Raw genomic sequence first — 27,276 nt, 5'->3', positions numbered from 1 at the left:
GTTGTAAATTAAGCTGGGTTTCAAGCTAATAAAGGTGCATCTATTCTAAATTACAGCTGCAAATTTAAGGTGCTACCTAATTACCTGTGCTTGTGAGATACTATAGCTGTGTACACAGGGATGCTTTTTTTTTTAAAAAAAATATTTACACAACCACTGAAAGAATCCTTTCCTGCATCAGAAAGGTAAAAAGCTTGTTTTTATTTAATCTGGCTTCCTGCAGAACTTGTTTGAGGCTTTTATGCCTTGGTTGCATCTACAGAAACCTTTGCAAATCAACTTAATGTAAGTTATTCCCAGTGCTTTTGTTGTGAGGAGCTGAGATTCTAAAAACACCTAGCTTTTATGAAAAAGTATATTTTTTTCTGTGAGCAATGTGTAATTTTAAAACAATCTTCCTCTGTAAGTGCTACAGACATGCTATATGGAGGTATGCTTCTTTAAATGTTACTTTTCATTCAAAATTTGCTTTCTGGATGGTAATGAAATTTCATATGCCTTCTGTGGTCATACTTCTTTTCCTAAGGTGCTAAATGATAGAAAATAGTTACTTAAATTCAATATGGCTGTGAACTATTTTATGCAAATGCTGTAGCTGTAGCACGGTTCTTTGGCAAGCCCCAGACAGTAAATCATTTGTCAATCTTTCTTTTATGAACTTTGCATCTAAGGATTTGCAGCCTTTCTTCTTTGTAGGTTTTGAACTGTGTTTATAGATTTTGCTTTTTGTTTTTAAGCTGGCAGATGGCCAGTTGTCTGGGTTAATATCTGTTATGTAAGATAGAATGTTTTGCGTGCTGATAGCATGCATGGGGACTTTTGGGGGCAAAAGACTACTTGTAAGCAGAAGCCATTACGTGACAGGTTGGTAGCTCCTCGTCAGCTCTTGGTCAGTGAACAAAGCCCCTTTTGACATTTTCCTATATTAAAAGTTATGCAATAATATGAGCTTAATGAACAAACAAGGCGATACTATGCTTCTACTATGAAATAAGCTGTATCATCTGTTTCCCCATCTTTTTTGTTGGAGTTCAAAAATTTGACACCCTTTTTATGTTTGTCGCTGTTAGTCAAGTTGTAATTTATTCCTCTGAATTTCTGATGTTGCTTGCTTTGCTGTTGTACAGACTTGTGTTGCTGTGCTGGTGGAAAAGGATAAAAGTGGCTTTTGGAGGAGCTGGATTCACTGGTACTAATAAATACTAAATTTGGTGTTGTGGCTTGGTCTGTGGTTACTGCTATGGGTTTGGCAGCAAAGCTGAACCCTGAGTAGGCGGAAAGTTCAGACCTACACAGGCGAATCCCAAAGGCAGATTTGTAATCTATGAGTATTTTGTTCATTGCGGCAATTCTTCAGTTTCTGACTCTGTCAACCTTATGCTGTGCTGGCAACAGACAACTAGGGATGCAAATGTCTCTGAAACAGTGATGAGCAAGGAGGAACAGAAATTTTGAGATGATGTCTTCAGTTCTACTCAAGTATGAGGTAGTCAAGGACATTTGGGTAACTATAAATCTGGAAACAAACTTAAAAATGCACTTTTCTGCTAAAACATAGCACAATTACTGTGCTGTTAATACTATCTTGGTACTGGTTGCCCAGCTATTACAATTTGTAGTCCCCTGGCTTTTATGCAGATGCAGTTGCTGATAAACTAGACATGTTTGGTTTTGCCACTTTCGTTGCAGAAAAAGCGGTCGGATATCTTCAAGAGATCCAGTTTTAGGTACATCTTTCTTCCAATTTCTCTTGCAGTTACAGTTTTTCTCTGTTCCGAATTGCTTAGCAGGACTGCCTTACATTATTAAATGCTTTAGTTTGAGATGGCTCCCCCTTTATGACGGGTAAGCTCATTTCTAAAAATCACTTACAAAATGCTTTAAATTTATGCAGTATTTCTGGATTACAAAGAATAATGGAAAAATTTAACCGGTATCTAAAACTGCCACCACTGAAGCTGCCATGTATTTTGAGTCAGATACGTTAGACTATTTACAGTATACTACTATGTTTACCTACAATTCCAAAACTGTAGTAGAGAACTGGCATTGGTGAAAGGGACTGTATTGGCAGTCATAGCACTTTGCGGATGGACATGGAATTTACTTGAAGATGTCTGAGCTCACATCTCCATTCCATTGCAAAAATGACATGTTTTTTTATGACCATAAGTGTTAAAAATCTGGGGGTCTGTCTTTTACTTAAAATATGGCAACCAGTGGCAATATCCCTTTTAGCACCTTTTCAGGCCCTCTGGAAAGTTTCCAAGTAGAAGACTCCCACCTCCTTAATCACAAGAAAACACTGGCTCTCCTCTGAAGGTCATTCATTCAAGTGTACTGACCTAGCCTGACCTTGTTTAGATTGAGATCTAATGAGCCCATGATCCAAGGTGGTGTGGTAACTCTCAGCAGGCTTTGCAAATAAGCAAGTGTTGTGTTTTGCTGTATGCATGTGGTTTAAATTTATCACGTCAATAAACAAGTGTCTCTCACACTCAAATATGGACTTCACTATGTTGTAGTTAAGACTAAATTGTAGCACTACAAATTGTGATGTCACTTTATAAATATAGAAGGAGACAACATGGAATATTTATGACCTCAAAACAATGGAGTCCTGTTGGTTGGGATTTTTGAATTTAAATAATGACAGAATGCTAAAACTCTTAATCCAAATGGCTCAAAGACTTCGGACACATCTTTCAGAGAAACATTCAAGATAAGGTTCAGGGAAAGTGAAATTACAAAGTAAGGCTGTTGATTTAAAGAAAGGAGAGGTGCATCAGTAGAGTATCATAACAGAGGTCATCCAAGTTAAAATAAATACAGCTAGGATTTAAATTCTAGTGAAACATTTAGTTTTGTTTTCTTTTGAGTCCCAGGTTTTGGGAAGGTTGGTGTTGGTTGTGGGTTTTTTCCTCCAGATTGCAATAAAACTATGCTCGGCTTCAGTGGAGAGTATACCACCAAATGTAGGTATTTTACGAAGCACTTAAAACTTCAGGCTTTCAAATTTTAAATCAGTCATGGACAGATTGTGGTACATATACTAGATTAATCAAGTTGACATGGATGGATAAAAGCATAGTTGCAACTAGAAAAGTTGTTGGAGCTGTAAGGTTGTGAGCGCTTTCACAGAATGCGTGCTGGGAGTCCCGAACAGAAGCCTGATGAATCCAGTTTTGCTCGGGTGATGATGTGGGCCGGCAGAAGGTACCTCCAGCTGTAAATCCTGACTCTTTCAGGGCCAGGACAGCACCAGCCCCGCAGGGAAAACAATGCACTTGTTTCAGACGGCCCACGGTGCATCAATTGCAGTGCTGGAAATAAATGTTGTTAGGACTCAGTATTTATGTTGGGACCTACAGGGAGGGAGCAACTTGTTTTGTTTTTAATGGAGCGGTTGGGGAGAGGGAGAAAAAGCTTTTTGATAATGCGAGGAATGCTGGGGGGAAGGGAAGGTACAGAGATATGCATTTACTGTAAGTATGAAGAAGCGGAGGCCTCTTTATCAGACTGGCTCTAATGATGTGCCACGGTCACTTTATTTGAAAGCTTCATGGCTCACAGAAAAGTAAACAAATTCATTACATTATTTTTAAAAGAAGATTAACTGTAGTGTGTAGTCTGTTGGACAGCTGCTGTAGTAATCTTTTACAAACACTTTATAAATGACCACCCTCAGTGTTTTCCTGGGCTTTGTGTGGCTGGATTGTTATTTTAGTAAGTACCAGGGTGGCTTTTCAAATGAAAACGTTGTTTCCTGTGTAACAATTACGTACCTACATTCACCCTAAATATTATTTTATTCTCAGCATGAGTTATAAAATGTCTTCTATACAAATGCAACATATGTTGCTTTTTCCCATGTATTTGCACATGAATGCTGGCTTTTCCGTAAAACTAACTAAAAAGTACTTTGAACAAAGAAAGCAAATCCTCTTTACTGTCCCACTCCTATTTATTCTAATTTCTGCTTTCTTGCCCCTTTTTTTCTCTCTGAAAACAAAGTTGGAAGGATGAGTCAGAGTAAACTTAGATGATATGCGAATTGACACTGAACGAATGTTTAGCCCTCAGCAGGTGTCTTTGACAAATAAGACTGTGTTCAGGTATTGTCTTGTTTAGCCATCCTTTGCTCGATTGTTGGCAAGAATAATGTTATTTAGCACCATGTCTGGATTTTCATTCCAAAGCACTCAACTAACATGAATTGATGTAACACTATAAAGTGGTTTTAACCACTTTCCATAAGGCGGTTGATCTCCTTGTGCGTTCCAGTTTCAGTTACGGATTCCTCAGACAGGTGAGGAGGGAGCAGGGAGAGGAGGAAGAGCGTTCTTTTGCACTCAGTTTGACCTCTGTGGGTTCCCTTCAGCAGAGGACTCTGCTGGGGAGTACGATGCTGTAGTAAAGCTGCTGGATCTGAATCAAGTCCACTCTGTGAATGTGATTCTTGATCTTGGAAATGTTGGTGGCAGTTAGGCTCCTTTGTCTTCCCCAGCCTTGGGATGTGAGATGCAAGTACAGCTGCTGTAGGCATGCGTGGCTCCTCCAGACTGCCTTACTTGTCTCTATATACTCCACTTCCATCAGCTTATACCTCAAGTACTTGTCTGAGGGACATGCAGATTTGGCAGAAACATCAGAACAGAAAGTGTACTTTATTTTGAGCAGAAGAATTATGGATTTAAATAACTCAACCAAACACTTGCATGCAATCTCCCATTTTTCTGTCTTGTCATACTGGAGTCTGCTTCAAAGTCCACTTGTGTACAGGTAAGGTAGACATTTCCTGGGCCACCTTACATCCATGCCATTTCCACTGCTGTCAGTGGGTGGCTTTTCCCTACCCAGAGACCTCGTAGTCTTATAAATATAGCCTGGCTTCACAGGAATCTGTTCCTTGCCCAGGTTGTCTTAACAAACCCAGTACAATTGTTGAGGAAGTGCATTAAGTAATGAAGACATTCACAAATCATTACTGTTTGGGCAACACCTCTATCACATTTCACATTACTGCAAACACTGTTTCCACAGTGTTGCCCACAGCCCTATCTCTTCTTGTTAAATGTCAAGAGCAGGATATTTAAATGATCTTTACAGAAAGGTGCTGAATATGTTTAGGTAAAAAAAATGCGAGCCTGACAACCTACTCCAATCTGAGCCTGTAGTTTAGAAGTCTGTCAATGTTTGCAGTTTTGAGTTGGCTATAAGTGATAGTAGGGGAGTAGTACAGCAAGCAGGAGCTGAAAACCCTGAGCTCATCAGAAAAGCTAATGCTTCTAGTATTTTTGCTACTGGATTTCTGTTGGAAATTCTTCTGTTTGGAAGAGAAAGTGAGATTTAAGTGGTCCTTGTGCATACCTTTAGCCTGCATTTTATTCCAGTGTCTGACCGATGGAGGTGGCTAAGAAAGCAGCAGTTCCTTAAACCAGGATGAAGGTATCAAAGTTTTATTTGGGACCATGTGGGATCTGTAACTATCATATAAGCTAAGAATTAGCACCACTCCTTCAGTCTTGGACTTGGAAATACCTAGAAGCAAGAAAAACACAGTGTAAGAGTCTTGTCTGCAGAATTTCTTACTTTTTTCATTGCTCCATTGTTACTGGGAGGTTGCACAGAACTGGTGGCTTCATAGTGTCCAAATGCCTTCTGCTTCCCGGGGTACACAGGGGTTTGGATAGCCAGAATCTATTTTGTCTACAGTTTTTTGAAGGTCTGTGTATGATGATCATCAGAGTAGTTAGGGTTCTGTAAAGAGTAGATCTCTCAGGGAAGTCTTGGCGAGGGCATTGAAGAAACAGCTATCTAGTATTAGACCAGCGGCCGTTTCATTTTATGCTTTTAGTTGCCATTTAACGATTCAGTGAGACTATTGCCTGGAAAGATAGGAATTCCTAGACATTTAGGAATCCCTGGAGTCAATCTCATCTTGCTATGGAACAGCATTTTATTTCTACACTGTGTAATCTCACACTGGATTTTCCTTGCTAAATGCAGCGTATCTATTTAATGCTCTTCATCTGTACATGAAATACTTATTTTCCTTTTGGGGTATACTTACACATATATTTGCAGCAATATAGTTTTAGACGTGAATAATTAACTATTCTGTCTGCAAACCTAAAGAAATTTCAGCCTGTGTGGAATATATGTGTATATGTTTATTGAAGATCGTGCATATGTTTACCCAAGATTGCTAAAGGATCTCCAAGACGTCTTGGATGAAGGTGGTAGTTCCCAAATCTCCTTTTGGCATAATGGTGATGGAGCCCCTGTGTGGCAGACAGGTTTTCTCAGCTCAGGGAAGTGTGACGTTACACAACAAACAGCCCCAGAAACTAAGGAAACCCTACTTCTCCCACTTAAATGTGCGTATGCTAAAAAAAAAAAAAAATAAAAAAATAAAAAAAAAAATCCTTCCCCCTCCCTCCACTATGAAACAGTCTCTGCTGTTCACATTCCCCTCTCAGGTTTGAGTATGGGAGAACAAACAGCACAACAAATTTTAGATATGATGTTTAATACATAGCTATAAATAAGGTGCTCAGATTACTGTACTGCTGTGAACAGTACAATCATCTATAGAAGGCAGTTTCTCTAATATAAGTAGATAAATAAATAGATTTCTGGAAGTGCGGTATTTACAGTTGTGTGAATTGAGCAGAGTAGAGAGGTGATGGAAGTATAGTGAACAGTAGAACTATGGAACTTGAAGCTTCTGGTTTTAAATATTACCTGTGCCCTTCAATTGCATCTATGCATATTTTGTTCACTTTCCTATAGAAATATAAACAATTTAATCAAATGTTGATTATTTCAGGCAGCAAAAGAAGAGGAAGAACTTACTGCAGAGGAAAGGAGAAAACTGGAAAGAAAACTAAAAAAAGAGCGCAAGAAGAAGGAAAAACAGCTGATGAGGGAAGCTGGAATCTCTACTAAAAAAGTTCAGCCCAAAAAGCCGTCGGGATCTGAGCTGGCTCTGGCCTATTTAACCAGGTAAGAACAGTAAAACCACTGCAGGTGCTCCCTACAGAAGTGACCTGGAAACAATGCCAGAAATCCAGAACAAGCTGAACCAAGTAATAACACATTAAAGGAAATTGCTGTAGTTAAGTACTAAGTTAATGTTTCATCTCCGTTGACACCCTAGCGTACAGTTGATCACCCCATTGTATTTGTGTCACAGGAACAACTGAGAGATGTTAAGTATGGTGCAAACATTTTATATAAAGACAGCGCCTGTCCTGAAGAACTTTTAGTCGATATATAAATATCACCGGGTTAGCTGCGCTTATAAAGATGAAACTCACATTGCAGAAAAGATTGCATTGAGGAAATTAGTTTTGTTTGAGTGCGCTGTTCTAAGCAAAGGAGTTCCAACTGTTCTCTTTATATAAGCGAATTGCATCAAGTGGTTAAACATTATGGAGTCTGATTTTAACATCCTGCGTGATGTTTGGATCTTTGTAAGTTGAGATGGGATTATGCACTGTTTTAATAGTGTACAATGCCTTATTTTTGCATACAAAAGTATACAGCAAGTATATTAGCTGATTTCAGATCGGAAGCAATTACTTTGCCTAGTTAGTGCACTTACTCAGAATACTTAACCATAGACTGTGTTTTATGTTGGAACTTTAAACTAAAGAACTACAGCAAGGCATTCATAGTACCCTACAGACAGTAAGAGATTATATATAAACAGGAAGATGGTGTTTGGGTTTTTTTTTTCCAAACTACTGAATATACCCTGTCTGTAGGACCTCCAAAAGACATGGCATGTTACAAATAGTGGGTTACCACGTGGAATAATTCCAGGGTTGCATCTCTGGCCATGCTCAAAACTGAAGCATCCAGACTGTCTGAATTGTTACTTACCACTCTCAGTGGGGAGGGAGGAAATTAATTGCATTCCAGGCAGAGGGACATGTGCATTTTTGTTACATAACCCTCAGCACGCAGCGATAGCAAAATGACAGTAATGTTTTTGATCTGGAAAACAGCTGGAGCAGTTCACTGTTTTGAACTGCAAATGGATTGACAGCTAGCTTTGAACCATCTGCTCAGACTATACTCTGGTATGTTTGCTAGTAAGTGGTGGATCTCTAGATAATGGATTTCAGGTTTGGAAAGCAAAGGAACAAGCTGTTGGTTTTTGATTGTTATTCCACTGTTACCCATATGGATTTTTGCCTTGTTAGGTGAAAGAATATGAAGCTGTATTTGAACTAATATTTGAACCAATTTGGCTCTAGAGTTTCACTTAACCTGTACCAAATTACCTTGAAATAGTAAACCTGCTATGTCATTTAGTCTTGTAATACACAGAGTCCAAGAGCTGTATGTACAGCAATAGGTTGTAAGGGATTATTTCAGCAATAGACAATTTGAATCTTGTAGGCTTAACAGGGATAGGCATAAGATGTTGAACTGCCAAGCAAACATAACCACAGCAGTGCTCTAGCCCCAAATGTGCTGGGACCGTCTTGCACCATTGTAAATTACAGAAAAACAGCTTAATCCTTTTACACCTCAAATGTTTTTTCAACCCAGCAAAAGTGGAAAAAGAAACAAGTGGATTTAAAGTAATCAGAGAAGTAATATATTAGCTGGGGAAAAGAAACTAAAATTTGAGCTCTGGAAGTCCATTGCAAAACCCCCAGCAGCTTCAAGGGGTTTGGCTCAAGGATTTCAGTCTACATGTTTTTGTAGACTACAGGCCTGAATAATATGTGGGAGGATGAACTAATCTTACAGATGCAAGAGATTAATATAATTGGAGGTAAACAAAAGGATACTGTGGATTTATGGTTTGCCCCACATACGATAAAAAGCCTTACATGACATAAGGGTTGCTAAGTGGCATCTTAATTCCCTGATGACGTGAATTTCCCGTAGGACAGGTGGAACTTGAAGTACCATATGGTAACTGAAACATTTTTCTTTCTTAAGAGACTATTTGCAGTATGAAAGCACAAACTTATGAGGCTTTAGCCTATGACAGGAAAATACTGGATTTGTTTTAGTGGAATTTTGTTTGATAACTTTGAAAGAAAAATTCAGTGAGAGAATTTCTTACACATCTAGACTTCTGATATGCAAGGGAAAATGAAACTTCTTTTGTAGGTCATACGTATTGTAAGAGGTAGTAGTTCACTCAAAGTGCAGAGTAGTCTTTTCTGGCATGTGGAATTCTTCACCAGGAGAACTGCTGTTTCAGGCAGTAAGGTCGGGGACAAGCAGCAAAATTTTACTTGGAGGGAATAAACCACAGTTAATAACTTAGTGTTTTGGGCGGGAGGGGGGGTGAGTGTCCTGTGTTTAGAAAGCCCTGCTTCTGCAATGGGTTTTATGTCCCATTAAAAAAATAAAATGGAAGTAGCATGCAGCCCACAGGCAGCACTCCTCTTTGCTGAGGCACAAGGTGACTTTCAGAAAGACGTGCCTCATTCTTTTAGTAGGGATGAGTTAATGAAGAGAGCATTGATGAGAGGGAGTAAGGCACGCAGTGTGCTGAGGGCAGGACCGCTAATTGCATACTGCCCTTCCTGACAGCTTTAGGACCAGCACTGCAGCAACAGAGCTAGATTGAGTGATGCTTTGCACAAAGAGCAAGGCTAGACCAAGGCATGTGGCTGTCTGATAGCACTGCCGATGGGTACCCCTGCTGCCGGGGGTCTTTGTAAACTTCTGTACTGCTGGGCACAGCGTGCTACGAGCTGACCAGTTCTTCCAGTTTTCCAGGTTTATTATTCGAGTTTAAAAACAAATAGTCCTTGATGCTTTGCCAGCCTCCAGAGAGGTCAAATTATCATTTTATTGGAGGATCATCCTAGCAATTGAGAGGCTTTTTTTCCCGTGCATATGGGATGGTCCCGTGCAGCAGCAGCTGATGCCAGCTAGCAAACTGCAGCCCCTAGCTAGACCTGAGGGTGCTGACGGTTTCCCCTGTGAGCTGGGTGACATTGATAGCCCAGGGTTTTCAGCTGCTTTCTCATTTGACTGAGACCAGGACAAGCATGCACCAGGTTTTGCACTTCTGATGGAGGAGAAGCAGCCAAATAGCTCCTGGTTTTTTCCTCTCTCACTTTCTGTTGACCTCTGGGAAAAGGAAAGGGGCAGGAAAAAAAGTCTTTGCTTCCCCACTTGTTATCTCACCTTATTCCCTTGCTGAACTAAGCTCAGGTGGTTTCCCAGTGCAGTTCTGTCTCATGCAGCAGTCACAGCGTGCCTGCGGAAACAGAAGAAAGTCTACCATCAGGTTCTCCAGCTTGCTGCTGGAGCAGAGAGGAAGATCTGAAGATATGTAGGGGATTAAAAATAGGGAGCTAAAGTAAAAAGGGAAGCAGAAAGGTTATGAAACTGAGAAGGAAAAGGAAAATGTGGAACAATGAATAAAACAGAGTGGTACTGAACAGAAGAGAAGAAAACCTGTAGAATTGCTGCAGAGGAATAGGGAAAAGCAGGAACGAGGAAGTATTAGTGGTAGAATAAACTGTACAAATGTCTTCCTTTTAATGATGAAATGCCTTTTTTTCTTTATGATGGTACGTGATGATTCAGGTTTAAAGCTAAGATTAGAACTTCTCATTACTTTGATTCTTGGAAAATATAAAATAAAAATTCATCCTTTTCTGGGCATTAAGTGCCTTCAAGTGAAAAGATGTTGCAATTCATGAGAATGGTAATTAGACTTAATTATAACCTAACTGACCTTCTGTGGTGTTAAAATGTTGGCAGAACTTGTTTGTCTTGGCAAGCCACTCTCTCCCTAGAATGCTTCTGTTCTTGTGTTTGGCTTAGGAAGCTCACTGCTATATGGATCTGCATGTAGGGTTTTCTCCATCACCCATCAAAGTAATAGACAGAGATCCGAAAAGACGACACTCAAAGTATGTGGAATTACAAGACTGATATAATCTGAAGTAGAAGTGACAGAAAATATGATTATCTGGATATTGCTGTGCATTACCTAGGAGTTGCAATGCTATTTATCACATGTTAAAATTTTAAAAATAAGCTGCTGGAGTAAATTTCTTTTCTTTGTGTAATGATTTGTGTTATACTAGTAATATATGTCATCAGAATGTTTACCAAGGCATTGTCTTTTCAGTTTTATTTATAGATCTTACTTTCCTCATCCTTGATTAATTTTAGGTGAGATTCAGAGAATGTCAGAGATTTCTTTAAGGAAAAAAAGATGCTTAAAAGAATAATACAAAGCAAGGGCACATTACAGAGGCATGAAAGTGGGAGACAGAATTTCCCATCGAGTGGGGATGTAGTCTGACTCTGCAGAACACAAGGTGGTTTTTGCTGAGTGCAGTGGCAGTTCTGCTGAAAGCAGTGTACAGCCCAGGGCGGTTATTTATCTGCTGTGTTTGCAGAATGGAAACATATCCTAGTCCTTGGTCAAACATTATTACAAACAGTACCAAGCCTGGGAGACTTTAAAGCTGAAACATTGTTATTTTTTGCAGAGAATACAGAAATCTGGGGGGTGTTGCTGGAAGCACTTCTTTTGACACTTTTTGATATTTTTAAACATATATAATATATTATATACAATATAAATAATATAAAATTGTATAAAATGTATCAGGTCTTTACTCCTACTGGAGCAGAGGCCATCTGGAGAAGGGCATTAATAGGTAGCTTAGTGCTCACTCAGTGTTAGCGTCTAAGAAGTTTCTGGTTTTTGAAGGAACCAGTAGAAGCTTGTGCTGGGCTGTAAGGGAGACAGCAACATTTGAGATCTGCGGCTAAAGAGCTGAGATGATGGTGGTCCTTCAGGAAATCACAGACCATTCATCCTACCGCATTTGGGACCAGGTGACTCTTGGGAGAGCTTCTGTGCAAATGCAACCATCCTCATTAATGTTGAAAAATAGCTTCTAAATTTAATGTCCATTTAGTGGGCTTGTGTCAGATTTAGTTTGCTTTGTTAATCCATAATGTTTTGAAGCTGTTTTTCCTCCCACAGGTTAAGTGGATTTTTAGACACGGTCAGTGATGATTTCTGATGTTTCATTCTGAACATTTAAGTCATTCTGCTTGCTGCTGGCCTTAATCTTTATTAATTTCAAACTTGGCACTGGTGTTAATGTTTCACCATCAATGGCTTAAGCTTTTAGATACTAGAAATAACTGATGCACTAAAAATGTAAACATACACAGATATTTTTTTTTCCTCCCTCCAGAGACAGACTCCTTGGGTTTGATAGCAACTAACATTACCATTTAGTATAATCTTTCCTTCCCCACCCTTCAGGACGAAGAATGAGTTTCCTTCCTGATAGGGAGGGTGCAGAATATGTAAAAGCTCATCAGTTATCTTGAATTTAATACAATATTGGGGAGGTGCTCAAGTGATGAATCTCAATTAGCCAGTAGCAAAATAGTATGTGAGCTTCAGAGAAACCATTGTAATTAGACACAGCAATGTTGCTGAATTCCCTTCAACAACTGGGGCTTTAGCATACCTTGAAAGAGCAGTTTTTCCTCAAAGATCAGGGAATAGTGATGGAGGCTTGTTTTGCTTTAATAATCATAGGACTATTTTTTAAAGGTTCTGGAACAAGCATTAACTATGGATGTAATTAATCTATTAATACATGCTTGTAGTCATGTTTCATATTCATTGGTTCCATAAGAAGCCTCATGAATCCAGAAAGTCAGGTACAGGATAAATTTGCATTTGGTGTTGTTCTGTAGCTGTTTTATATGGACTTGGGCAGGCAGTTGCTACTATCTGATTTCAAAGGCTTGCACTTTTCCTGATACTCTAGTGATCAGTTAATTTGTTTAATCACTTCTCCAACTTTCTATATGGCTTGACTTTCAATTTTTACCAGGGCCTGACCTGCCTCTAAGTGGGATTCCTCTCCTTGACCTAAATCAGCGTGTCTGTAGAACTGAATGTTTTCCAACTGATGTTAATAGCTGGACAGATCTTCCTCATTTTAAAGGAAGCCACTGTCTTTGTTCATGGCACAGAAGAGTAGTCTCATCATATTAAGAGTGAGTTATCTTATCATTATCCTACACTCCCTTGTGTAACTTCAGTACCCCGTGGCATCTGATGAAGCCACCTCAGTTTGTTTGCAGTTCCCTAGCAGCCCTGGCATTACTCAGAATCTCTACAAAGCGCTCTGTTGCAATGCCCACACCTTTCCTATTTTTAGGGTGCCGGTATGCTGGCAGTTATTTTTGTAGGGGTAGGTGGAGAAGGCATATTCACTCTACAGATTTGGGTGCTGCTTAGGGCTATTCTGTAAATGTACTGAAGCATATTCTCTTCTGCAGAAGGCTTGCTGTTAGGGTATTTGAAGGAGAAAAGTTGTCCTGCTAGGGTGGACCTGTTACTGAGCAAGGTTTGCTAAATCATTATATTGCCCCACTTTTTGTAAATAACTTCTCCCCATCCTGGTGCTTACACTCCTCACATGGCTGTATCGGTTTTCTCAACCTCACTGCCCCTTCAGTGAAGCAATACATCTGTAATCCTTCATCTGTTCCTAGTCCTTCCAGGCACCGATGTGCTGTATCGCTCTTCTTTGAACTCCTGCGTCTGTGATCATTCTGGAAATGTGAGACCTTGAAGTAAACATGCTTTTTTACTGGAGCCACCTTCCAGCTTTATGCAGAAGGGACTGAGAGTCTGCGATTCCTTCTTGCTCCCTGTCACTCTGCCTTTGGTTTATGGGCAACAACACTGGATTTATCTTTGAGCCATAGCATATTGAGAATTCACGTTTAATTTGCTGCACACTAAAAACCTTCACTTTTTTGTTGACCCCCTGAACTATTCAGTTTTGCGTTAATGACAGTGTTGGCATGAACATGCCAACTATAGCCATAATGTATTTTTCACTGACTGTAAAAGGGACAGTGCTTCTCATCCTACTTCAGCCTGGCTGCAGCAAGTCAGATACCCTACCATTTCAGAACTGGTTTTATGATACACATTTCCAGATGTTAGTGTTCTCGTTATCATCTGGTTATTCAAACTATGCATTTAGGATTCTGTGAATGTCACGTTACACTCTCAGTAATAGCGCCATACAGCTTTTGCCTGTTTAATCAAGATGTCTAACGGCAGCCCAACTTGATGATTTTAATTCGCTATGATACACTCAGTGACTTATGGATTCACTTTTCTGTATCCTGATGGCAAGTGATACGCAGAACTCTGCTGGAGCCATGCCAGTGTTTTTCTAACCCCTGCATGACATCCACAGGATGTCATATTGTGCAGGAATTACTTTTAAACTGTTACGAATTTCTCGGTGGGTTAGCTGCTGTTCTCATACGACAATTTCACTGCTTTACAAGGAGCCTGTTAACATCTTACTCTTAATTTAGTGAGTTCATGGAGATTACTGTTCCTCATCTATATCTCATCTCTTTTCCCACCTATAAATATTATAGCCATCCAAGGCTCACCAAAAAAAAAAAAAAAAAAAAAAAGGCAGGCAACAATTTTGATCAGCAGCTCTTCCACGTGAGTCCAGTTTTGCGATGCGGGTGGTTAAAAACGTGCCAGCAGTGAACAGAGGAAAGTGCCTGCATGACACAGTGCTATGCAGAAATACTGACTTGGGTCTGGAAGTGAAATAACTGGGTTAACAGCCAGATGAGCCTGAATGAAGAAGTCATGGTGCTCTGCAAACGAGCTCAGGCATTTCACGGAGCTGATTTATAAGTTATACCGCTTCCAGTGCCAGAGCAGGTAACAACACTTCTTTAGCTGTTACTAAAGATAAACTTGTCAGTTAAAGTTAATGCTGACAAATAATGTTGTTATTTACTACATAATTCTAAAATAGCAACCAAAAGTTAGAACAGAAAACAACTTTAAGTAGCTCAGAGCCAATCTTAACTATTTTTACCAAGAATTTCTGGGAAGAAAATGAACTGTAGGAATATATTCTGGGTATCTGTAATATTATCCTGGAAATGCTCCAGATGGACAGAAGTGCCTTTTAAAAATATTTCCAGTCATTTCTAGCAGGTCCTCTCCATACTGGTGTAAAAAGTGGTGAAGATCCTAGGTACTTATAAATATTTTTGGGTGTATTTTACCATTTCTGGCTTGCTGGGTAAGCAGCTCTGGTTTCTAGAGGCAAAACAAGTGATTGCTTTGAAGACTGAAATGTCAGGTTCTAAGACTTTTAGGCTTAGTTATGCGTGGAAGTTCTCAGATGTTGCAGGTGTTCCTGTGGTATTTTCAACTCATTCAGAAGTAGGAAGTTCTAGAAGCATTGACAACTGCATGATTTTCCAGCTAAATTAGTAAATGCTTAGGGCACAACTCATTCAGCTGAGCTTTGGAAAAGCAGCCAGACTAATGTGACTTTCCCTGAACCAAACCTCTTATGATTTAGCTATTAATGTTGTACTGGATAAACTCCTTTCTATAGCGAATGGGTTTGAAGTAGCTTTCTTACCTCTTTGCTTCGCGCTAATGTACAGCTTAAAAGGAGAAAGCAAGGGATGCACATGTCTCTGCTAAATTTTTCTTAGAGTCAGTAGCTGTTCTGCCTTTCTGAACCTGCTCATCGTCCTATTTAGTTTATGGCAGAGCAAAGAGATTTCTTCTTGTAATTTCCATACCCATAAATGGTTACTAAATTTAGCGACAAGGGAGAAATTGATTAGGAAACTCTAATCCTACATTATGGCTCCAAATAAAATAATTTGTCTTTCTAAATCTTTGCATTAATTTTATGGAAGGTCACAAGTACACATCTCAAAGCATATTTCAGTAAAAGCTGTAGTGCAATTTACTTTGAAACCTTCTGTCTCTTTGCGCTTCTGCCATTTTTTCAGTGTGAAACAGAGCTGTCAAAATATTTACTTGGGCATTTGGTTCAAACATGTTCATGGGGAAATACTGTATTTAATAGCATCATTAACATGAATTCACAAATCCTTTTATCTGACATCTATCATTTACAGGATCAGCTGAAAAATATATTGACTAATTAGACCCATCTTTAAAGCGATTTTTTTTTTTTTTAATATTTTCTCTATCTTCTCCCTGTCATAGTAATGGTAACTTGCTTTTCTATAGTACCATTCCTGATAGCATATCATGACTGTATTTTGGCAAAATAAGTGAAAAATATTTTGACACTAATTTATTCATTCTTATTATGACAGCTTTTGAGACATTCTTATATTACCCCATTTTTTAGATGGATAAATTAAACAGTGATGAAGTTTGTGACTCACCAAAGTCCTTGTATTATCCAAAGGTCTCCTTTCATGCAAGTGACACAAGGGAAACTAGACATAACTTTCTTCTCATCTGAACACAGGCTCTGTTTTCTTTGGCCCTATACCAATGTCTAGTCCTAACAGACCTGTAGAATTTTTTAATTCCTTATTTTGAAAGAGGAGCTTTTTCTGTAGTGGCATCTCAAGACATTCCTAAAGGCCACTAGCAACTGTACTGATCTCTGGGTGGGCATGCAGTGTCTGGATTAATATTCCAGACTCTTCTAGCTAATTTGGGAGAGGTTTCTGTCTTCCATGGTTGAGGTCTCCTTGCAGTTGTGGTCCTTTGTAGTATTACTCAAATGACCGGAGCAGCTTTATTCCACTTTATTGCTGCTGATAAAACTAGGAACAAAAATTCCCCAGTTAGCCAGCTGGAGGTTACAGACAGCACTTTTATTCTTAGTCATTATATATGAGATTTTTCTCCTGCATGTGATCTTGTGTCAGATGAGATTGGTGGCTTTTGAGATGACTCATTCTCATGTGCCTGGGGAAGCTTCCCATGCATTCTTGGTGAATTTATTTTTTTCAAACTTCAGTTTACATTTATTTATTTATAGTTTTTTTCAGTGGGATTTTAAAAATTTCTTGTAAATTTTCACATATGTTGTCACAGCTGTAAATTGTATTAATGATAATTAACTGTTGTGCTGTAAAGTGCTTGCTTAGATAGGGAAAACTAGATTATGTGTGTTAAGCTCATAAATATAGGGGTAAAAATAGTTAAGGTTTCTTTGCCTGAGTCTCTTTCCTGTAAAATAACATCTTTATTTCCAAACCTAGTTAAGAAAATTTAATGCATCCTTTCTTAATGACTCTCATTTCCAGTAAAATAAAATTTAGTATAAATGAATTTTCTTAACAGTTTATTAAATGTAGCCATTAGATATTTCTCATTGAGATCCAGCTTTCATCTGTCTATAGTATTATACAAAAGAGATTGCATCTAATTGAATAATTTAGCAGCTTTAATATATTATTTCATCCGAAAATTACTTTTAGAAACCTTGTGAGATATATTAGGGAGATGCAGAAGCAGAAGTCTTTAATAACAGGCCAGTCTGCTTCAGGACCGTATCCTGACAGTAACTAGACACCGTCATTGCTGACCGAAGTTGTGGGTGCTCAATGCTTCACACAATCACTTTGACCTTTTCCATTTGTCTTGAGGAAAACTTGTGCACTATTCAGGTCAAATAAAACCAGAATAATTACAATTACCCATTTCATATAGAAGTATTACAAGAAATTACCTATTGATATTTTTAAACTAAAAGCAGATTGCAAGGATTATTTGCTTTATTTTAAAAAAAAATTCATTTGCAGTGAGGCTTCGTTGAAGGAGTATGAGGCATAGCTTTTTCCTCCCATCCTCTGAAGTCTGCTCTCCCCTGGCTTTCCAAGCTCCTTGCCTAGCGCCTGGCTCTGAGCCCAGGCATCCCATCCTTAACCTGTCATCTGGATTTGAGAAAAGGCATTTTGTACTTACCCATCTTCTTCCATTCAGACTATGTTCTTGACATGGCCAAAATGCAATAGGAAGGTTTTATGTTTTCTTGGTGTCATAAAATTTAGATCTAGGAGAATTAACGTGGCTGCTCACTTCTTCAAACACATTGAAACTATTCATCCAGTGCCCAAATACTCATAATAGTGGTGAGTAGTTTGTAGCTCTAGGGAATCATTTAGTCTAGTCAGCCAAAGCCAAAATTAAAATTTAAAAAGCAGTTGGCAATGATTATTAATCAATTAGCTCCAGGGAGCTGTCAAAGCTTCCAAGCCAGAGTTAGAATAGCAATCAATATTTTTGAAATAATAAAACTGGATCCTTAATAAAATTTGTCTCCTGCTTCAGACATTTATTAATATGATGATGCTGGAAAAGGTATCAGTAATTACTTTTATATGAATAAAATTGAATTGGAATGAGAGCCATCTGCGGGAAGCACTAATTGGCAGATCAGTCTTTAAGCATAGATTACTTAAAATGTTAGTAGTGCAACACACATCACAGGATATTAGAGGAGGAGAATCTGATACTGTCCTGAATACTATAGTGGAGCAGCAGATTTTATTATGCAGTGAGATATCTGAACATATCAGCTAAATCAAGAAAATGCGAGTGGGCTGTCAACTGCTGTACGCTTCTAGGTTGATCTCAGTTTTTTCACGGGCTTGTCCCTTTTTAGAACTCTTTTGCAAAAAGAGTAAATCATCTGTAAGGTTACAATTTAGGATATTCAAATGGCTGGGGGTCTGCAACACTCTCCATCTGCCTCTGTTGTAATTCCTAATGAATGTGACAGTGGGATGTCCAAATTGGGATGTAAAAAATGACAAGGATTGTTGATGGGTCTTTTTTTTTTTCCTTTTTCTTTTTTTGAAAGCTTCTATATATGTTCTTGCTGTTGGTCCAGAATACCCCCAAATGTGGTATCCTCTCAGGTACACTGTAAAAGCCATCTGTGTGAATGGGTTATTTGAAGAGGGCCACGTGGGGCTTCCTTTAACAAAGATGAGCTATGTCTAATTAGCCGGCAATAAAAATACTTGGATTTCATTTTAAAAAAAAAAAAAAGCCTGCAGATGTAATTTCTGCAACAGTGCATCTGGGGCTTGCATCCAAATTAATAAGTATCTGGGTTTTGATACTGTCCTAAAAGAATAAATAAATCCCCTAGTTAAATAAAGGGACTAGGTCAGAATCTGGCAATCCAGGATGTCTTCTATATGCCTACAGAACATTGTCACCAGAACAGGCTGGCAGTGTAGGGTAGGTATGGGGCCAGTCCTACAGCATAGGCTCAAGGTTCGGCTTCTCTCAGAGGGAGGGATTTCAGCTTTTCTGGAGGCTTTAGCTGGAGGCCCTCAACACCACGAAGGGTGAGATTTTTTTTTTTCAGCTGTTTGTCAAGCAAGGAGAGGACACAGGAGGTGCTTCACAGATGCTGCTGGTACCCAGCCTGCCTGGCCATCCTGCAGACAGCAGTGGGTGGGTTGCACCCCTTGCATCCATCAGGTTCACTAGACCATGCTCCACAGTCTCAGCATCTCCATTCCTCAAGGGTGCAGGGAAGCCCTGTTGGGAAGTCTGCAGGAACAGGATTTGAATCTTGGGAGGAAGGGAGGTCATCTGGGCTCCCTGCAACTAGGACTAGATATCCTGGATGCTGAGAGTCAGAAAGGAAGAATGTGCATGGTGCTGGAACGTAGCACAGGTAGGCATTTGGCACACAGGCATCACATTAGGTTAACAAGAGAGCATTGGGTTTTCATGTTATATTCAAATGTTACTACAGAGTTCAGAACTGCAGAGGGACACTTCTGATCTTACTGGCTTTGGAAGTCCATTAGGTCTTTGCAAAGGTAGAAACAGCACAAAAACTACACAACCTGAAGTTGGAGACATCTGGTTACAACAAAGCAACACATTTTCAGCAGTGCTGCTGATCAGAGGGCCAGCTGCCTTAGGCACCTTCATTGGGTGCCAGCCTCACTTTGTAGCTTCAGGGCTTCTTGAAATAGCCCATGCATAATAATTGAGTAACAAACTTTCAGCTCAGTATACTGAGCAATAAATTGGCACTTTGGCATCCTGGCTGGTTCAAACCAAAATCAATCGCAGCATCTTCAGTGTTCAAATCCTTCTTTAAGTGGTCATTTCTTTGTCCCTCCTCAAAAACTTTCACCAATAAATTTTTGCAAGAAGTTGGTTTCTCTTTCAGCATTACTATATGGAAAACCCTGACATTTCCATACGTTTCTGGTATTTTCTTCTTAAAAGCCAGAAGTTTTGGGTTTGTTTGTTTTGTTTTTTTTTTTTTTTTTTTGTAATCATTGCTAGCTTTGAGATAAGCCTTAAAATTACACAGACCTTTTTTTATTACATTAGTAAATGTTTGACTTTTTATACCATCTTTTTATAGCTTGTCTTCAATCTTTCATTAACACTAATATTCTAAGTGTAGCTAGTATGTATGTATGTATGTAAGTTATAAGTAGTAAGTATGACCCAACACTGCTGAAACTATAGATTTTTTTTGTATTGACACTCACAGCAAGGTTAGGGTATACTAATGCTCCACCAGCTGTATACCCATGACTACGTGTTAATGTAGTTTTGGGGCACTGAACAACAGAATTGAATCTTCTAGATCTAGCTTGAAAGGCTGTGCATTACTTATCCTGGTGAGCAGTAAAACCCAGTGATAATTGCTCTAGCTGAGAACCATCCCAGAACTTATTCTTCTCCCAACAGCATGGAATCAGTCACAAACAGTCATTTCAGCCTGATTTCAGCCTACATGCTCTTCATATTCCTCCTTTAAAATACAACAATTAGTTTAAGATTAATAAATTAGTTTTTTCATTTGTTCTTAATTTTTTAATTTATTATTCTTTTTTTCTTTGAGATGTTAGGGGGGAAGAACCTTTAAAAGCTTTAAAAGCTGATTTAAAAAAGCAATGAAAATGAGCTACTGTTTGCAACTCAGCTTGAATCCATGCCTGGGCAGGAGTATTCTGTACCACAGCTGGCTCTCTTTGTGGTGTAACAGTAAGGCTGAAGAGGAGTCACTGTATTTGTTTTTTCTGGGTCTGGTAGCGTATCCTCATCTGATCATCACAAAACATTTATATAAATGGGTTGTTGCCAGCTTTTGAAAGTTATTTTACTTGCAGCTGGCTTCTTACATGATTTTAATACAGACTATGGGGCCCTCTTAATCTTCTCGTACCCCCCAGGATGTTCTTCATGGGAGGGAGGCATAACAGTTGTTTTCATTTTCCCCTTTCCCTTATTTCTGGTCTGGGCATCAGTGTGACCAGGATTAAGTGCCAGAAAAGATGGACATCTGGAGAGGAGATGGGACTTCAGCACAGCATTGGGATAGCACTTAGTTGTATATTGCTTGCAGGAGCAGAACAGATTGTCTGTGAGGGGCTGAAATTCTATTTTCTTTATTCTTCTGTGATAATTCAACTCCTACTTTGTTTTCTTTTTATGAATTTATGTAAAATAAAAAGTACATTTAGCTTAATAATACAGCAATGTTAGCTGTGGGCTTTCAAGCCTACTGCTGACCTTTTTATTATTACTGAAAACAACAGAAAGTTCTCAGCATATTATTATTGCTATATATATATTTCCAGATCAAAATGCTATTTTGCTGCAGGCAGGCTAATACAGATACCACCAACTAAATAACTGTGGTAGAAAAAGAATTTGGAAAAAAAAATCTAAACCTGTAAAGGTTATTTTCCCAGTGGAACACTCTTGGCATTTGCAGGTAGGTTGGTATCTATTCTATGAAAAGTTGATGCGTTGTATCAGAGTAAGATACCCTGTGTGTTTTGTGCCATACATAAGAGATAAGAGCTCTACCGATGACCTGCTGCATGATTTTGAGGCATTGTTACAATATTCTGGGTCAACTTTCCTTTCCATTTATCATCTGTCTCATCTGTTTATACTTGAAGCTCTTCAAGGGAATGTCTCATGTTGCATTTGAACAGTGCCTATAGTCGGGGAGGAAGAGGATTTTTAGCTTGGCTGAAGCTTCAGGATGCAAACATAATATAAAATGTTACAAATAATGGCATGTGATAAAAGTACTTATAATAGAAGATACGCTGTGATAAACATTTTAATCAAAGCTTTGCTTTAAGGCACAAAGGCCTTTTCCTTTTGCTTTATAAATACTTTCTAAGAAAATTCTGTGACCTGTGTAGTTTGCTGTACATCAGATACAATCAGATACAATCTGTCCATATATTGGACATCAGTACAAAAATGGGACACTAAAAAGCACTTTTATTTCTTGCATGTGTCATTCCTAAATCTAAAAAAAAAGAAAAAGAAAAAAAAGAAAAAGAAAGCTTTCTCCCCTTGCCTTTTCACAAGTCTTTAGACATTATGCTGCGTCTAAACCAGATGGAAGAATATATTAAAAATTGTTTTTAAACCACAGATTGAGAAATGGTGCCAGGATTTTCAACCAAAAATGTGGCACCAATTCTAAAATCTGTTGACAATTTTAGAAAGTTTTCCTCTGGCAAAAGAGCTCCATTAACATCTTTTCCAGGAAAATAAGGAAAACCTTTATCTGAGTCATAATTTAATTAGTTTCCAAACTGGATTTGAGAATATCAGTATAAATATATTAACTTTCTCCAGGAATTGGAGCTGGGAGATAGTCATCCATAACGCAAGAAAAACAGTTAAAAATAAACCTATGATAGTATCTAAGTCTGTATCTTGAGTGCTGCCACAGATTAGTGTGTCTAAGGTTTTAACTGCTGCATTCTGATCGAGTTTTTGAAAATATATTTAGAATTTAAATTTGGGATATTTCTGAATGAGGAAAATCAGCCTTACACGTGCTTGAAATGAGATTTCCTCTTATCTTGCATTGAGCACTGAAGCGCACTGCAAGTCGGCTTTCTGGGCATGCAGTTGTTGACAAAGACAGACATTCGAAAACTTTTCTTTTTGAAAGTAAATTAATTTTAAATGCCCCTGAGAGAAATAGAAGAAATTCTGAATACCCCCAATAAAAGTAAACACTTTTACATTTCCTTTAAATCATTGTATGTGTTATAACTGGACAAAAATATATTATTCCTACTTCACTATATGCACTATAAGGCGTATATAAAACTTCCATCCACATCTATATATATTTTTTATATCCATATAAAACCTCCATCCATAAAATGACTCTTCTCCCTCAAGAACAAGCTTATGCCAAATTTCTGCTCCCTCCATGCTGCTTCCAGCGGTTCCAGGGATGCTTTTTGAGATGCTGGATTCCCATCCTCAGCTGTTGGCCATATGTGGTGTGACACTCCCTGCTGAACTGACCTGACAGCAGTAGTTAGTTTCCGAAATCGGGCCTTATAGGGGCAGTGAGCTTACTTTACACATAAGTGCATGGTATTTTAAAGTCGCTGCTATTGTATGTATTGCATTGTGAAATATTACAGCAAATCACTCAAGTGCCAAGTGTTTCAGCAAGGCTTTAAATATCCTTAAGGGAATTTTTTAAAGTATAGTTGCTCTTTATTGAGGAAGCACCTGTTATCCACATTTTTTGGATAGGGCAATGAGTGCAGAAATGATGCCTTTTGCACTGTTGCAGAGAGCCTGAGGGATAAAGTGCTTAATTTGACTCCTCCAAGCCCTAATCATGTGCCACAACTTCTGTTCAGCCATCCTGGTGGGGGCGCATAGAAGAACATAGGTGATTCTTAAAGACAGGTTTCAGGGTGATGAATAATTGAGTATATCAAAACAGAAAAATACCCAGATAAAATGAGGTAGGAAGAATGTGACAGTTTTTGTATGGTGCTGTAGTATGCTGCTTTTAATATTTTTGATAGATCTTTTCAGTGCAGCCTTGAATGTGGTGTAATGGACCAAATCTGTTCTCTGTCCTTCTCTTGCGATTCAGTGAAGCTTGAGAGAGTAAGTCATAAGGGTCCTCATGGAGACAATCACAGGAGAACAAGAGGTGGCTGCACTCTGATATGGTCCTCAGGGCGGGAGGAACCTTTCAGATTAATTCCCTGATGCTAATATGCTGGAGAAATCTACATTTGGTGGCACCCTGCTTTACCTTAGGTAGGTATCCAGGCTGGAAGGTGTATCCAGGGTGGGCTGGACTGTCAGTGGCACAAAACTGAAGCAGTAGATGTAGGTGAGTCTAGGTGTCCTTGCATTTGGTATGCAGCAGTGGTCCTGTGTCTTCTTCAGCAGTCACATGCCTGTCTGTCTTTCTAGTTTCTGGAGCCTTGTCTCCTATGTGATAATCTTTTCAAGCTGAATGAGTAAAATGGTTGGTTCTTAGCACAGTGCTTTTCTATGCATAAGAGATTATTTAATAATTGTGACAGCTTTGTAGTGTTTTGCCCTGGCCAGTAATCTAAGCAGATGCATTGTGTTGTCTTCCTGAATCCAATTTGTAACAGTAACGTTTTTCTCTTTCTGTGTTTCTGGAACCAATTTGGCTACTTTCCCTTCCCCTTCTCTTTCTTCTGGGTCATGCCAGAGAGGACTCTGCCCTGCACGCTACCAGTTGTCTTCTGTTTGCCTACTTATGCTGCCTGTATTCCCATGTTTGGGGAATAGATTTGTGTGAGATTACTTCAATGTACAGACTAGAAGTCATTTATGAGATAGACCAGTCGAATTGTGGGCAGCTTTTTTACATGAGACTCTCATGCTAAAAACCAAAAGCCCAAATGGAAAATTCCCTAAGCCGCTTGATTAATTTGAATCATTTTGTCTGTATCTTCAATTTCAAGTCCATTTAGAAAGATCATTTGCACAAACATAAAAATTCTCTTTAACTAAAGTCAACCAATGTGTTTTTTTATGAGCTAGAGCTTATAAGAAAGATTCAAACATTAACTGTGTAAAGAAGGCAATTAGTGTTTGTACAGTATATTGAAAATTAGCCCAAGGCATACTGGAAACATACATGTTTTACACATGTATATTTTTCATCCAATTCCACAGTATATATCTGATCTGGACAGAGATACTTACTTCCAAAGGCTACCAAATTAATTCAAACTGTGGAATAGGTTGTGATTGTCTGTAAAAAGTTTTTTTATACTGTAATGTAGATGGTCTTACTCTGTATATTTAATCACTCAAAGGAAAAGCCTTTTCTACTGCTGTAGTATATCAAGGAAACTTATCTCCATATAAACAGCAAAATGAGACCCCTTTTGTATTACAAAGCTTTAACTTTTGTAGTTTAAAAGTTGAGCGTTTCTAAAAATGTACTAATTATGTCATTCTGATAAAAGGAGTTACCCCTCTCACTTTGTTAGAGTGATACTTTCCATAGGTTTTAAAACTGTCATAGGAGTAGGAAAAAAGCTGTCATAGTCATAGGAAGCAGTGGAAAACTTCTATTTTAATAACTGTTGGGGGGGTCCAGTTACAGGGAGCAACTGCCACGTTATCTGTCTTAAAGATTGTGCATCCATTATCATGAGTGTTTTGCCCACAGCCTGATAGGAATTAAGGTCAAGAGACGGGGCTTTTTCCTGAAGGGGGAGAACAGGAATTGATGCAACCATGGGTGGAGTACCAGTTAAAAACCTGGGAGCATTTTCTGAAAATATGAGTACACCCATAGCCTTTTAAGGAAAAGACTACTTTTTTAGCACACTCATTTAGCATTTGATTCTAACAGGATGACAGAGCACAAACCAAAAGAAACAGTTTGTGAAGCTCTGGTGCTGTAATGGGCACAAACATACATTCTGCGGTTGATTATGTTAAAGGATTTGTTGTTTATATGAATTATTATGGTGTATATAGAGCAAAACCTTTCGGGAAGACTAGCTGAAACTTTTGTTTGTTTCTATGAGAGAATTCACTAGAGTGAAAGTCAATGTGGGATCTTACATGCAGGAGTATAACGGCTTGCCTAAACATGTAGAAGAGAGCATATGGTTTTGGTAATAGGCTAATAAGAGCAATTAACCTTATAGTGCACTCATTTGTTGGTCTCAGTTGTTTATAAACTAGGTAATAAAGATATTTTAACATCCTATAGCTTTATAGGAGATTAGTGAAATCAGGCTGTATTTTTCAAATTAATGCCTAAGTACTCAGGTGATAGTGTAAGTGATAGAAACATAAAATTAGCAGAGAATAAAATATTCAGAGTACTATGTGGTGTGTCTAACCAATGGATATAATCACCGATGTGTAAATACATAGTATAGTTTAAAGAAATAAAGAATAAAATAACACGTGTTAAAGATTTTCCTTAGAAGAGGGACTGTTTTCACAGGATGCGGTCACAGATCTGTCATTCAGCTTATTCTTGTCACCTTGCAAAGATTATACTGTAAACTGTTTCCAGGCTTACTTAACATAAAAAAGGATTTTAAATTTACCTTCTCCGTGCTGTGCAAAGAGACAGCATTTCTTATAACATCTTCCATGTAATTGTTTAAAAGAATGAGTTTCTTTTAATGGCAGGCACCATCATTGTAATTTACTTTGGTTTTAAGGTCTTTTAGAAGTCATTTCCTTCAGAAGTGTAATTTTGCTGGTTGTTGTACAGTTGCACACTTTGTTGTGAATGCAAGTGACACCAGGGGTTGAATGATCTTTATTTTGCAAGTACTTTGGTTTCCAAGTTGGTGGTGGTGGGAAAAGGATAGTTTCCCTGTAATATTTTTTATTTGATTCTATAACTTTTGGCATTAGTGCTTTAGGGCTTCTGCTTTTGTGCAATATTTGTTCTGCAAACTTTTGCTATTTGTTAACAGTGCCCCAAAAGAGACCTCTAAATCAGGTCATCTGTGGATTTAGTTTGAGCATGTAAATTGTGATATATTGTGGTTATTAGTGTTTTGTCTGTCCTTCCTGGTTTACTGTTATTTGCCTGGTTTTTACCTTATATGTTGGTTACAGACATTTTTATTGAATTTAGCTAGTGACAACCCTAATGACTTGCTGCTGCTTTTTCTTTATCCTAAATTTGACAGTCAAGACAATTTTTTTCTTGGGGTTTTCTGCAGAGACTTCCATGAAACCCTTCTGTACAAATTTGTGGTCTTTTTTTTTTCTCTTTCATTGAATTGACTGAACAATGTATTTGCTGGTGCAGCAGTCACTGAATATGAGGACTCTTTTGCTTTATTAGACTTGACAGTGTTTAAACAATACTGATTCTCATACCCAGCTGGCTTTTCAATTGATTTCTGTGCTCTCTGTTGCTGTGTAGAACAAGCCAGAACATTAAAGACATCTTGCAAGCTACCCTCTGAAGACTTGTTTTTCTTTAAAGAAAAATCAAGTAGTGTTCATTTTATAGTGAGATTTGCTAGTTTGCTCATTTGTTTGTAGAAATAAGTGATTCCTTTTTCATCTAAAAAAGAATATACCAGCTTTAAAATCATGTTCAAGATATACATTAATGTGCTGTTCTAACCCAGTTAAAATTTTGCATA

At 38.4% G+C, this 27,276-nt stretch overlaps 1 protein-coding gene across 6 annotated transcripts in view; it reads left to right on the top strand.

Annotated features, from left to right (window-relative positions):
- The window catches only part of C5H7orf50 (chromosome 5 C7orf50 homolog), a 135,772-nt gene that overhangs the window by 99,789 nt on the left and 8,707 nt on the right, over positions 1-27,276 (top strand). For all 6 annotated transcript variants that reach the window (XM_055806375.1, XM_055806378.1, XM_055806377.1 and 3 more), the window contains one exon: positions 6,833-7,008. In XM_055806375.1, the coding sequence (XP_055662350.1) occupies positions 6,833-7,008 (176 nt within the window). The remainder of the gene's footprint in view (positions 1-6,832; positions 7,009-27,276) is intronic.

This window comes from Falco peregrinus, chromosome 5 (assembly GCF_023634155.1).
Source record: "Falco peregrinus isolate bFalPer1 chromosome 5, bFalPer1.pri, whole genome shotgun sequence".
Lineage (NCBI taxonomy): Eukaryota > Metazoa > Chordata > Aves > Falconiformes > Falconidae > Falco > Falco peregrinus.
The sequence above is the reverse complement of the archived record's forward strand: the minus strand, read 5'-3'. Positions and strand labels throughout refer to the sequence as shown.